The sequence below is a fragment of the Trichoplusia ni genome, chromosome 20, assembly GCF_003590095.1.
Source record: "Trichoplusia ni isolate ovarian cell line Hi5 chromosome 20, tn1, whole genome shotgun sequence".
In the NCBI taxonomy this organism is placed as follows: Eukaryota; Metazoa; Arthropoda; class Insecta; order Lepidoptera; family Noctuidae; genus Trichoplusia; species Trichoplusia ni.
The window spans coordinates 329540-342230 of record NC_039497.1 but is presented as its reverse complement, the minus strand read 5'-3'; the positions used below and the strand labels follow the sequence as shown (position 1 = coordinate 342230).

Below are 12691 nucleotides of genomic sequence, written 5' to 3'. Positions count from 1 at the left end.
TAAAGGTAAAAACATAAAAAGGTAAAAATCCATCCGTCAATAATTGTCCATCCGTCATCAGGTGTTATTTCAGGAATCGTAATAGCTATTAGCTGGACCGATGAAATTTACACATAATTGATTATAAAATAAAATATTCTAAAATAAAAATTCAAGTCCTTCTAAAGACATTAAAATCTATATCTATACTCTATATACTAATATATAAAGCTGAAGAGTTTGTTTGTTTGTTTGTTTGAACGCGCTAATCTCAGGAACTACTGGTCCAAATAGAAAAATTCTTTTTGTGTTGAATAAACCATTTATCGAGGAAGGCTATAAACCATTACGCTACGACTAACAGGAGCGAAGATACAATGGAAAATGTGAAAAAAACAGGGCAGGTATAAATCATAACTTAAATCTTCTACCCACGTTGACGAAGTCGCGGGCAACAGCTAGTATAACATATTTTGCCATATATTTGAGGCAATAAATCATCAGCAATGCCCGAACTGCCTACACCTCTGAAAGTATATAACATGGGAGTATTAATTTGTCGTAGTCCCCAGCGATGTCGGTCGTACGTGCCTCGACTAACCATCGACTCATTTCGCTGTTCTTCCAATGGAAATGAAAATCAAATAAATTCTTTGGACAGATCCTTTGCAAAATCCAATTCATCAAATGATAAAGACATTTTTTTATATTTGCGTGTATTGGTTTTCAGATTGGATGATATTTTGATTATGGTAATCCGTTTACAATGAACGGCCTGATGGTGCCTTGGCGATGGTGTGTTTTGTCACCGCACTTGGTGACAGTTATTGTTCTTTCATCAAATTTAAGTGCTGTTCACTTATCGGTGTAGCTTTTTCATGACTCTTGCTCCTCTGCAATCTCTTTTACTTTCTAAAAGGTTTTCGTATCTGTCTTTTCCTGAAGTCCTGCTCTTCATTTACCCACGTCTTTTTACACACTCACTTTTCTTGTTTATCGTTCCGGTTGGATTCTGCAACTCAATTTTGAGACACTTCCCAACAAGCTTGCAGGCTGAAATTTTCAGGGTAGCTTCAACCCCGATGACAATGTAAGCCACAATTATAAAATGGCTGACCCGATTTTGATAAAATTTTAATGAAGACACATTTACCAACGTGGGTATTTCGATATTTTAAATCTATTTATTTTATTCAGTGATATAATAACTTCATTCAGGTGGTGAAAAACATTATTTGAGGAAAGCGAAAAAATATGAGGTCGCCATAAGAGACGTTGCAGTCCCCTTAGAGTCAAAAACTTAGTCATCCGCAAATGTCCAGTTAGTGCCACACCAAAAAAAAATCTAAAATATTTTATTAGACTTTTTTAAATGACATTTTAATTAGGTAGTCAGTAAATAATCTTAATATATGATTATTTAATCAATTAAACTATTCGTAATTATACACACTTATCCATTTTAAATTGACGCAATAGTGCCGTAGGTTATTTGTGTATGTTTGAGTGCTATTACGTCCGCCTACAAACTAGTTTACCTATTATCAAGGATCATACATATACATACAATAAAATCGTAAAAAGTGAATTATTAATAAAAACTATTTACAAGAATACTTGCTGCCTGATCGACACAGTATGCGAAACCAAAGATTTTTAGACTTTTATATAAATTCCGTTTACAAAAAAAAAAAACATTTAACCCACATATTACTATTCTATGAAGTATCATGAATAACAAATAATAAATTGTTTTGGTTAGCCATTCTGTTGCAGAATATACATATGTCGGAGTAGTTTTTAATACATTTTTCTAGCACCCAGTGTAATCTTCAATTTACATTTAAAAATGTGGGATAAAACACCAGCGAAAAATTTGATTTTAATTTTGTTTTAGAAAAAAATATCGAAAAAAAAATATCTGTATAAACTATTAGTCAAATTCGCAAGCAACAAATAGTTTCAAATAATAAATTGGTGTAATTTAATTAAGGAAACGCAAGATTATTTAAAACCGTTTTTATAGCCGGTCGATATAAATGAATAGTTTTCTTTATTTAGTTAAGAGAGTTCCATGACTTACGGAAGGCTGCTTCAAGCGCCTATCGTCATAAAAGTTGGTATTAAGTAACTTATCATGGAGCGATCTTCCACAACGGAGCGTGTTCGGTTTAAAGTCAACGGCGTCGAACATTCAGGTAAATACCAAAATGAAATAAATTTAATAATTACCTGAAGAAATATATTTTTTCATTATTTCGCAAATCAAAGGAGACCTGACCCAGACCAGGTATCACATAAGTGACTGTTCAAGTGGAAAATTTGACGTGTCGCGCCAATGGGATCAGTGCGGTGACTTATACCACTTGGCTATCCCGCGCAGTCATTATTGGATAAGCCTATTTGTCATAGTTTTACTCCGATCGATATTTTTTTGTGTGAGTGTGGAAATAGTATTTTCAAGTAATTCATTCAATATGTGTAGTGGGATGCGAGGTGAGCTCGGACGTGACGTTGCTGGACTACGTCCGCGACAAGATCGGGCTGAAGGGCACCAAGTACATGTGTCGCGAGGCTGGCTGCGGCGCGTGCGTGCTCAGCGTGCGGCGCGGTGACACACCGTCCTACGGAGTAAACTCGGTAAGAATAATTCCGTTCCCTGATTGACAGTCTAATTCTGCAATCATGGTAATAAAACTAGCCTGCTCTCTGCTCTGGTATTGGTGGATTTTTTTAACTATAGCTTACCAACCCAAACGTGTTTTTATTGCGCTTACGTACCTTTTCATATATAATAATGTAAATAAAGCCCAAAACAGTTTCTCTTCTTTAATACGTAAATTTATTAAAAAAAAATATCGTTTCGCTATACATTATAGAAAGTAATGAAATTTTTATATAATTTTTAAGTGCATGATGCCCGTGACATCATGCCATGGCTTGGAGATCACCACTATTGAAGGGTTGGGAAACAGAAAGAAAGGCTACCACCCGCTGCAGAAGACCCTGGCAGAAGACCACGGTTCGCAGTGTGGGTACTGCTCACCTGGTTTGGTCATGTCTATGTTCAGGTAAACTAACCATAATCACAAATGACTGACCTCGATGGCACCTGTGAATAATAAAAAACAAAAATTCGTTCTTTTTGTTTGCAGTCTCGTCAAAACAAACCCAAATATCACAATGCTAGAGATTGAGAAATCACTCGGCAGTAACGTCTGTCGCTGCACCGGATTCAGACCGATCCTAGAAGCCTTCAGAAAGTTTGCCAAAGATGCTCCGAAACAAATAACTCTTCCTGACATTGAAGATCTTCACATCTGCAAGAAGACTGGCAAAGAGTGTGATAAGAGTAACTGTGAGGAGAGTGAGTGGTGCTTTGTGGATAAAGAAGATATTATTGAAATTAAATTAAAAGATGGGAGACTTTGGGTCCGAGTGCTAGAAGTAAAGGACATTTTTAAGATATTACAAAAAGAAGGCAAGGATTCCTACATGCTTATGAGCGGTAATACGGGAAAAGGTAAAAGGGGTCTACAGTAAAATCATAAATGTATAACTTGTCTTGAAACTTTATACAATATTTTTTTCCATGTTCAAGGTGTTTATCCAATAGATGAGTATCCTCGAGTCCTTATTGATATAAGTGGTGTGAAAGATCTGAAAGGCTACGTTCTAGATAAGAATCTCATAGTGAATGCTGGAACAACACTAACTGAGTTTCTAGAGATATTAAAAAAGTCTGCTGATAGAGAAAACTTTAGGTATTTGCAGAAATTCTACGATCATATCCTGGAAGTTGCACATGTCCCTGTCAGAAATGTAAGTAGGTTTAAAATTTATGATGTACACGTACTAGTATCTGGTAGCAACGCAAGGCCTTTTAAACATGATACTAATAGTGATGATGGGATTCAAGATTCAAACTCCAGAGGTTTGGGCTTAACGTTGATAAGTTAGGTAAAAAAATCTAACTAAGACTGGCAAGCGTGTGTTTTTTATGAGTTAGATATATAGACCTTATACTAAATTTTATAACGAATCCGTTCAAGCGTAATAAGGTAACAACCGTAGATACCTACACATATTTTCGCCCTTTAAAATCAATGTGACTATCGTCAAATAAAAAAATATTGCTAATTTTTTTGGAAGAGCATCGTTAAATTTTAATAATGTTATCTTTTTTTTAATATATTTTTTAGGTGGCGTCCATCGCTGGCAACCTCATGTTAAAGAACAAAAACAACTGGTTCTCCTCAGATATTTTTCTGCTTTTGGAAACAGTGGGGGCTCAAGTTACCATACGTAAGTTTAATAATATTTCAGTTTAAAAAACATGTTACGGGTTTATAGAGCAATTCTTAACTTTTAGAAATAAGCTCCTTGATTAAGAGGACTTTGACAATGCAGCAGTTTATGAAGACAAATATGAGGGGTCGAGTTATTTTGAATATAATGTTACCACCACTAACTAATGATCATAAATTAGTAACGTTAAAGGTGAGTTTACTTATTCTTAACTAAATGAAAATAAAAAAGAAATGATGTGAAATAAAGAACCTCTATCTGTTTCAGGTAATGCCTCGCTCCCAAAGCGCACATTCATTAATAAACGCCGGAGTTTTATACAAAATTACTTCTGACAACATAGTCAAGAACGCAAGAATTGTTTTTGGAACTCTCTCACCATCTTTTGTTCGCGCTTCTGAAACGGAGAAGTTCCTAATCGGGAAGAAATTGTTTACAAATCAAACTTTAGGTTCTGCACTTAATATTTTGGAGAAAGAACTAATTGTAATTGAAAATCCACCAGAAGCTTCAGTGGAGTACAGGAAGAAAGTTGCTCTCGGATTGTTTTACAAAGTACTTAAAAGTTTCTGATAATTGACCTTAGAATTATGTATATAGACTTTCACATAGACAAATATTTGAATGATACAGAAATGCTTATCAGAAATCTGGGTGATTTTAAATATTTTGAAGTTGTTTGTTAGTAGTTTATTTATATTGCTTGTTATTTCAGGGACTGCTTCAGCTGGCTCCAACCAATATCCTTAATGCTCGCTATCGCTCTGGAGCAATTAATCTCCATGAAACACGGCCTGTGTCCAGAGCTGTCCAAATGTTTGAAACCGATCAAAAAATGTGGCCCATTAACCAGCCAATAATGCAAGTCGATGCTTTGGTAACTATAATAAGTAGCAAATGTAACAATTGAATGGCCTGACAAAATTAAATTCGACTAAAAATATATTTTTGGCTTAATTTAACAGCTTAAAACGTCTGGAGAAGCTTTCTATGTTGAAGATCTTCCACAGTATCCCAACGAAGTATTTTGCGCCCTTGCTCTTAGTACTGTAGCTGTCGGTGACATAGTGTCTATTGATGCAAGCAAGGCTCTGGTAATGACAACTGTTGACTTTTATCATAACAAGAGTTTTTGCCTAATAAGGTGAATTCGAAATTTTATTTTCAGGCATACCCAGGCGTCATTGCGTTTTATTCCGCTAAAGATATTCCAGGAGTAAACGCATTCATTTTACCACTGAATATCATATTTTCTTCAGACGAAGAAGTGTTTTGCAGTGGTCACGTGCAATACTTTAACCAACCCATAGGAGCAGTTGTGGCTGAGACTCGAGCTATTGCTGACCGAGCTGCAAAATTGGTCGAAGCCATTTATGAGAATGTAAAAGAGCCTATCATGGATGTAAAAAGGAATAAAGATAACCCTGATAAAACAGTACTATTTTCTGAAATGAATGCAACCGATAGAGGAGGAAACGTTGCAAGCGTTGTGAAGGGTGCCAATTCTATTTATGGACAGTACCATTTCTCTATTGAAACATTAACTACAGTCATTAAACCCTCTGAACAAGGGCTAGACGTACATACCTCATCACATTGGATAGAAGGTGTTCAAATAATGATCTCTAAGGCTTTGGAAATGGAACAGAATCGGTGAGATTTTAATTGTCATTTTTGTTCCACTGATTTTGAACCGTTACAAGTTATATAACTACACATTTTTCTTATACTAGGATTGACGTACATACGCGTCGAGTCGGAGGCTCTTTTGGCATCAAAGTAACGCGCATAATTCAAGGATCTGTAGCTGCCGCCTTAGTGGCGAAAAAGCTCAACAGGCCTTGCAGGTTTATACAGTCTTTAACCACCAACATGCGGGCTGTAGGTAAACGGTTGCCATGCTTTTCAGAGTTTGAGGTAAGATCATTTTAATGTTAACTAAAATAAAGAGTATATTAAGGCTGCGTTTCTACCAGAGATGTCTGGGCGTAGCGAGGAATGTGTTTGTTAATAAATAAAAATATTCACATTTTCACAGTTTTGCTATTCTTCTACATACGATACATTTTGAAAGCACAGCTTGACATCATTGCACGTAACATATGATATTTATACGTGATTTTTTTTCAGGCTGGAGTTGACTGTTTCGGCAAAATTCAATACTTGAATTTGGATAACTATGAAGATCACGGGTACAAGATTAATGAGCAGTTTAACCTACTAGGTTTGGGAGTTTACAATAACGCCTATGAGAAATCCCGATGGAACTTTAGGACTTTCAGCTCTACGACTGATACTGCAAAAAATACTTGGGCACGAGCTCCAGGTAACCTAAAAGTAATTATAATTGACTCATACATACAAAAAACATTTTTTTTTCTTTAGCTATGTATTATTGATTTAACGCAGGTACTTTTGAAAACATAGCGATGGCAGAGATGGTCATGGAACAAATTGCATATCAGATGGAATTAGACCATCTAGACGTGAGGCTTGCTAACTTAGACCCAGAGCACGCTAGCTCCCTTAAAGAAATGCTTGACAATATTGTCATAAAATCTGATTACACGAATCGGAAAGACTTGGTAACAAAATTTAACTCTGAGAACAGATGGAAAAAACGTGGCTTGAGATTTGCATTCCTCAGGTGGACTCCTTTTGGTGGTTTGAATATGTACATTAGTCTGTCTGTCTACCGAGGTGACGGCACAGTTGTCATTACTCACGGAGGAATCGAAATGGGCCAAGGTATAAATACCAAGGCTGTACAGGTAGCAGCTTATTTACTAAACATTCCTGTGGAAAAGATTAAAATTAAAGAGAATAATACAATGATTGGCCCTAACTGCAACTACTCGGGCGGTAGTATTCTGAATCAGAATATTATAGTTGGTGTGAGACGAGCTTGTGAGGAACTCTTAGCAAGACTTCAACCTGTAAGAGATCAGATGGATAATCCTACTTGGAAAGAACTGATAACTGAGGCGTATAATAATAACGTGGATTTACAAACTACTGGTTTTACGAAGGTGACGGAACAATACACTCATACTGCTTATGGCGTTACTCTCGCTGAAGTAGAAATTGATGTGTTAACTGGAGAAATGGAAGTTTTGAGGGTTGACCTTTGTGAAGATGTAGGTTTGAGTATCAGTCCAGAGATTGATGTAGGCCAGGTGAGTGAATTTAGATGTTGTAAAATAACGATTTAATTCAACAATATCTAAGGGTCCTTATTAATGATTATATTGCGGAATTGATAGAAACTATTATTTTTTAAACAGGTAGAAGGAGCATTTATTATGGGTATGGGTTATTGGACGTGCGAGAATCTAGTCTACTCAAAAACTGGAGAACTCCTCACTGATAGAACATGGAACTACAACGTGCCGCTAGCCAGGGATATTCCGCAAGATTGGAGGGTCTATTTCAGGAAGAATTCCTACTCTGAGGATCTCCTTTTTGGATCAAAGTGTAAGCAGTATAAATTATATGATTTCCCGGTGTTTGAAATTATCTGAGTGGGTTTGTATATATGTATGTTTAATATGTTTGTTACCTCTTCACGCTTTAACGCTTGAACCGATTTTCATGAAAGTTTAGAAGGGTAAAGACTTCGGTTTTTCAATGGAAGTGCTTTTACATCTATAACCTACATCTAGGCAGGCGAGGCTGCGAAGACAAACTAGTCATAATATATGCCGAACTAAACTTAATACCCTCGTAGTCGATTTATAAATCAAAAGCCTTAGTTGCTGCGGTAGTCAATAAATAACGATTGGGCAATTTCTGACTTCATAATTATCGCTACTTCGGCCAATACACAGCATTTTGAGGGATAACATCACATTGTATATTCATGGTAATTGGTGGCCATTGTCTACAAGGAACGTTGTAATTTATTTCCTTGGGAAACTCTTATCATTGGTCTCCATTATGATCCTATTATTCCCTTAAAATTTATGTTGTTCATTTTGAATATTATTTTAATCTTTCGTTGCATTGTTGTTGGTTGTGTTTACTATATCTTTCCAATTGTGTGGGGCTTTGAAAATTTATGGTGGACCTTAAGAACAACCACTTCGAAATAATTTTAAAAAGTAGATATTATTAGCGCATAACTTTCTTTTCTATCCGACTGTAAAGGAAAGGGGAATGTTTTTCGCGCGTATTTTTTTTGTGTGTAATATTCTTATAATAGTTTCCCTATAATGTAAGTATTAAATCTCATTATAGTCATTGTTTCAACTTCAATCACTTAGTTCTTCTTAAGTTGGCGGTTTGAGTGGTTAAAAAAATATCTTCTAATTACTGTCATACTTATTTGTGGTAACGCGTATATGTTTAAATTATTTCAAAGTTATTGAAACTCATAATCTTTCTTCTTTCTACATTAAATTCAGTCAGGTAAACGTTCGTATTTCTTAAATTTTGAACCCATTTTTTGCTCTGTTAGTTAATATTTTGTTTCTTCTAATGTGTTTCTTATATTATCACATACTAGGTATTGGTGAACCACCGATATGTATGTCGATCGTCATAGCCTTCGCAATACGAGCAGCTATAGTCGCTGCCAGGCAGGAGTCGGGGATCCCTACAAAGCAATGGTTCCCAGAAGGTATAAATAAATCATTCACCAAAATATTTTTAGAACTCCGTTTAAAAATAATATAAAAAAAATATATTGAAAATAATAGTAATAAACTCACGACTATTTGATAACTTATTTTGTTCTTTAAACATATTCCGAGGCTACACTTTTTAATTGTTACAAACTTTTTACCTATCTATTATAAATTTAACTGTTCGTGTGTGTTATCACTGAACTCTTTCTACACAGCTTGATGACAAGACTGAAAGTTTTTTTTTTGTTATCTATGTTTCGTTTAGATTCACAAAAAGACAAAAATAAGTTCGCTGGATCCGGGATTCTAATATTGTTAATTACGTTGATCATAGCATACATTCGTTTTATTTTACAACGTGATCTCTTTCCGCAGATGGACCATACACCGTTGAAAGAAGATGCCTCCTCACATCGACTAACGTTGCTGATTTTAAGTTTTATTAGAATTTAAGAGAAATTACTTTATTAATAAATAATAATTTAAAAAAAACTGTAATCAAAACGATTTATTTTATTTGAAGAAAATAACTTCGACATAGTACCTACATGGTATATCCTGTATGAGTTATTCATAGTTAACCTTGTGTTTTATCGAGTTTGTTGCCAGTTTTTCACTATAACTACTCTACTCTACACTCTAACAGCGTAACTAGCAGACATCAATGGGTCGCTTTGCAAGTGTATGGACCTAATTGATATAAAACCTTATAATTTGATTTATAATTTAAGGGTCCCACGTGACTAAAGAGGTGATGATAAGTAAATTGAATAGAATTAATGCAGCAAATTAAAATATCTATTGCACTGGCGTCCCATCATTAGATGCATAGATAAAAATATTCAGACGATCTTTGAACATCGACCTTAGCAAAATACACCTTTGTTGGAAGTTTCCTTTACTTTGAACTGAACTCTACTCCCTCGGAAGAGGAAGCATCTATTGACTGAACTTACACCACCGTGCCATAGGTAACACACCGCAAGTACACCGCTTGGCACGACGATGACGCATCAAGAAGACTATTTGAACTCAGTGTATATCGCATTTATGTCACGAATAAATGTCTAAATTTTTGTTATCTATACTATTTAATTACCCATTACGAAAAATTATCTTGATTGATTTCTTTTCAATTCAATTGTCGCAAAACAAAAGAACGTTTAAAGTAAATTTGAATTTTCGATGTTTTGAGGAATTATTTATCGTAAATGTTTGAATATTTTAATATGACATTTCATTAAGCCGCCAGCTAGTGAGGGACTATTAGATGCCGTTTGTTAAGTTGGTCGAGACCCTGCCGCTCTAACAGTACTATAATTGTAGTTGTGGAAGTGTGACAGCACGCTACATAGCGTAGTCTATCTCTTTCACACCTTCAATGTAATCACCATGTAGGTAGTCCTATCTTACAGCATAGTAGTTAGGTTCATAGATATAAAAACGAGTTTGTTGTCTTCAATAGGTACTTTCTGCGTAATAGAAATTGCGATCTGTTAGTGATAGTAAATGTAGACTGTATGCAAATTTTATTAGTACTTACTGACTTAAATTATTCCTGTACTTTTTCTAGTTAAATAGATACGATTATGTTGGTACTCCATACAATTATATGCATTATTCGATCAATTTTCCTTTAATTAACTGTCAGCGAGTTAATTGCTTGTCTACGATGAACCGAGTTCAGTTTAAAGTAAACGGTGTTCCATATTCAGGTAATTATTTTTTTAGTCAAACATGAATTTAGGGGCAAGTTGTTTTTTTGATGCCTCAAACGAAATGGGCTGACAGTTAGACGTTGATTTTTTTTAGATTTTTTGCGACATCCAATTAAATTATAACTGATATCTTGTGCAGTGGGATGCGAGGTGAGCTCGGACGTGACACTCCTGGACTACGTCCGCGACGAGATCGGGCTGAAGGGCACCAAGTACATGTGTCGCGAGGCTGGCTGCGGCGCGTGCGTGCTCAGCGTGCGGCGCGGTGATATACCATCCTACAGCGTCAACTCGGTAAGTTTAAGAGAGCACAGTGCTCATTAAAGGATATCAAAATCTTTGGATATTAATTTAAATGTAACTATTCCTAAAAAAAATCTTTTGATCTATAAAATTACGTTCTTTAGTGCATGATGCCCGTAGTGTCATGCCATGGTTTGGAGATAACAACTATCGAAGAGTTGGGGAACAGGAAGAAAGGCTACCACGCGCTGCAGACGACCCTGGCGGAAGACCACGGCTCCCAGTGTGGGTACTGCTCACCTGGCTTGGTCATGTCTATGTACAGGTAAACCAAATAGAGAATAACCTTACTTCAAATTTCTATGATTTTGTACATAAATAATAAGTTGTATGTTATTCAAACATCATTACGTTCTGTAGTCTCGTCCAAACAAATCCGAATATCACAATGCTAGAAGTAGAAAAATCGCTTGGCAGCAACATCTGCCGCTGCACTGGATACAGACCGATCCTTGACGCTTTCAAGAAATTTGCCAAAGATGCTCCGAGACAAATAACTCTCCCTGATATTGAAGATCTTCACATCTGCAAGAAGACTGGCGAAGAGTGTGATAAGAGTAACTGTGAGGAGAGTGAGTGGTGCTTTGTGGATAAAGAAGATATTATTGAAATTAAATTGAAAGATGGCAGACTTTGGGGCCGAGTACAAGAAGTAAGAGACATCTTCAAGATTTTGGACAGAGAAGGCGATAGTTCCTATATGCTTATTCATGGTAATACGGGAAAAGGTTAGTAAACTTACAGATTCCAATATCGCATATTTTGCGCAACTATGTTATGAGTATTTAAAAAATAAAAAATCCAATTTCAATGCCTTAACATTTTCAGGTGTCTTTCCAATTGATGAGTATCCACGCCTTCTTATTGATATAAGTGGAGTCCAAGAACTGAAAGGCTACGTTTTAGATCAGAATCTAATAATAAAAGCTGGAACAACACTCACTGAGTTTTTAGAGATACTGAAAACGGTTGCTAAGAGCGAATTCTTTGGTTATTTGGATAAAATTCACGCTCACATATTAAAAGTGGCACATATTCCGGTCAGAAATGTAAGTTATCCCTTTTTAATAAACCAAAACAAAAGGCACTTATTTATCATCTACAACAAACCAAAGCCATTCATTTTAACTATGTAAAAAGGAACAGATTTTTTTTTTAATTTCAAATTCAATTGAAACCCCCCCACATTGCTCACCCTTCACCGCTTCATTAGTAAAGTTGCGCAATGTACTCCTAAAACGTATTATTTTGTAGGTGGCCTCCATAGCTGGAAACCTCATGCTGAAGAATCAAAACAATTCGTTCTCATCAGATGTTTTCCTGCTTCTAGAGACAGTTGGTGCTCAAGTTACCATACGTAAATATAAAAACCCATGAGTTTTGTGTGGTGATCAATTTGACCGTATGTAGTACGCATAATGATTTTGTTCTTTTAGAAATAGATCGCTTGACAAATAAGACATTGACGATGCAAGAGTTTGTGAAGATGAATATGAAAGGCCGAGTGATTTTAAACATAATCTTACCTCCTTTAGGCAGGGAATGTCGATTGGTTACTTTTAAGGTGAGCAAACATTTCGATATATTTTTTTTGTGAAATCACTTGAGACAAAACTCAATGAAAATAACTGTGAAGAAACGAAAATAAGACAGCACAAATAACTTTTATTATTAAACAATAATTATGGTTTTGCGATAAAAATAATACTATTTCAGGTTATGCCCCGCTCACAAAGTGCTCATGCACTGATAAATGCA

At 35.6% G+C, this 12691-nt stretch overlaps 2 protein-coding genes across 2 annotated transcripts; both read left to right on the top strand.

Annotated features, from left to right (window-relative positions):
- The first annotated feature begins 2387 nt into the window (after positions 1–2387).
- LOC113503871 (xanthine dehydrogenase 2-like) lies at positions 2388–11833 on the top strand. Its single transcript, XM_026886005.1, has 3 exons — positions 2388–3050; positions 3135–3373; positions 11479–11833. Exons 1-3 carry the CDS (start codon positions 2893–2895, stop codon positions 11664–11666), a joined length of 585 nt encoding a protein of 194 aa, XP_026741806.1. The 5' UTR covers positions 2388–2892; the 3' UTR covers positions 11667–11833.
- Positions 6936–7854, top strand: LOC113503870 (aldehyde oxidase 1-like). The gene is made up of 2 exons (XM_026886004.1): positions 6936–7463; positions 7572–7854. Exons 1-2 carry the CDS (start codon positions 6960–6962, stop codon positions 7806–7808), a joined length of 741 nt encoding a protein of 246 aa, XP_026741805.1. The 5' UTR covers positions 6936–6959; the 3' UTR covers positions 7809–7854.
- Positions 11834–12691: the final 858 nt, after the last annotated feature.

Bases quoted from the DNA above. Each gene is read 5' to 3' on its own strand.
- LOC113503870 (XM_026886004.1), top strand. From the start codon at position 6,960: ATGTACATTAGTCTGTCTGTCTACCGAGGTGACGGCACAGTTGTCATT. The intron at 7,464-7,571 runs GTGAGTGAATTT...TTTTTTAAACAG, and splicing joins CAGAGATTGATGTAGGCCAG to GTAGAAGGAGCATTTATTAT.
- LOC113503871 (XM_026886005.1), top strand. From the start codon at position 2,893: ATGATGCCCGTGACATCATGCCATGGCTTGGAGATCACCACTATTGAA. The intron at 3,051-3,134 runs GTAAACTAACCA...TTTTGTTTGCAG, and splicing joins TTGGTCATGTCTATGTTCAG to TCTCGTCAAAACAAACCCAA. The intron at 3,374-11,478 runs ATATTATTGAAA...AGACTGGCGAAG, and splicing joins GTGCTTTGTGGATAAAGAAG to AGTGTGATAAGAGTAACTGT.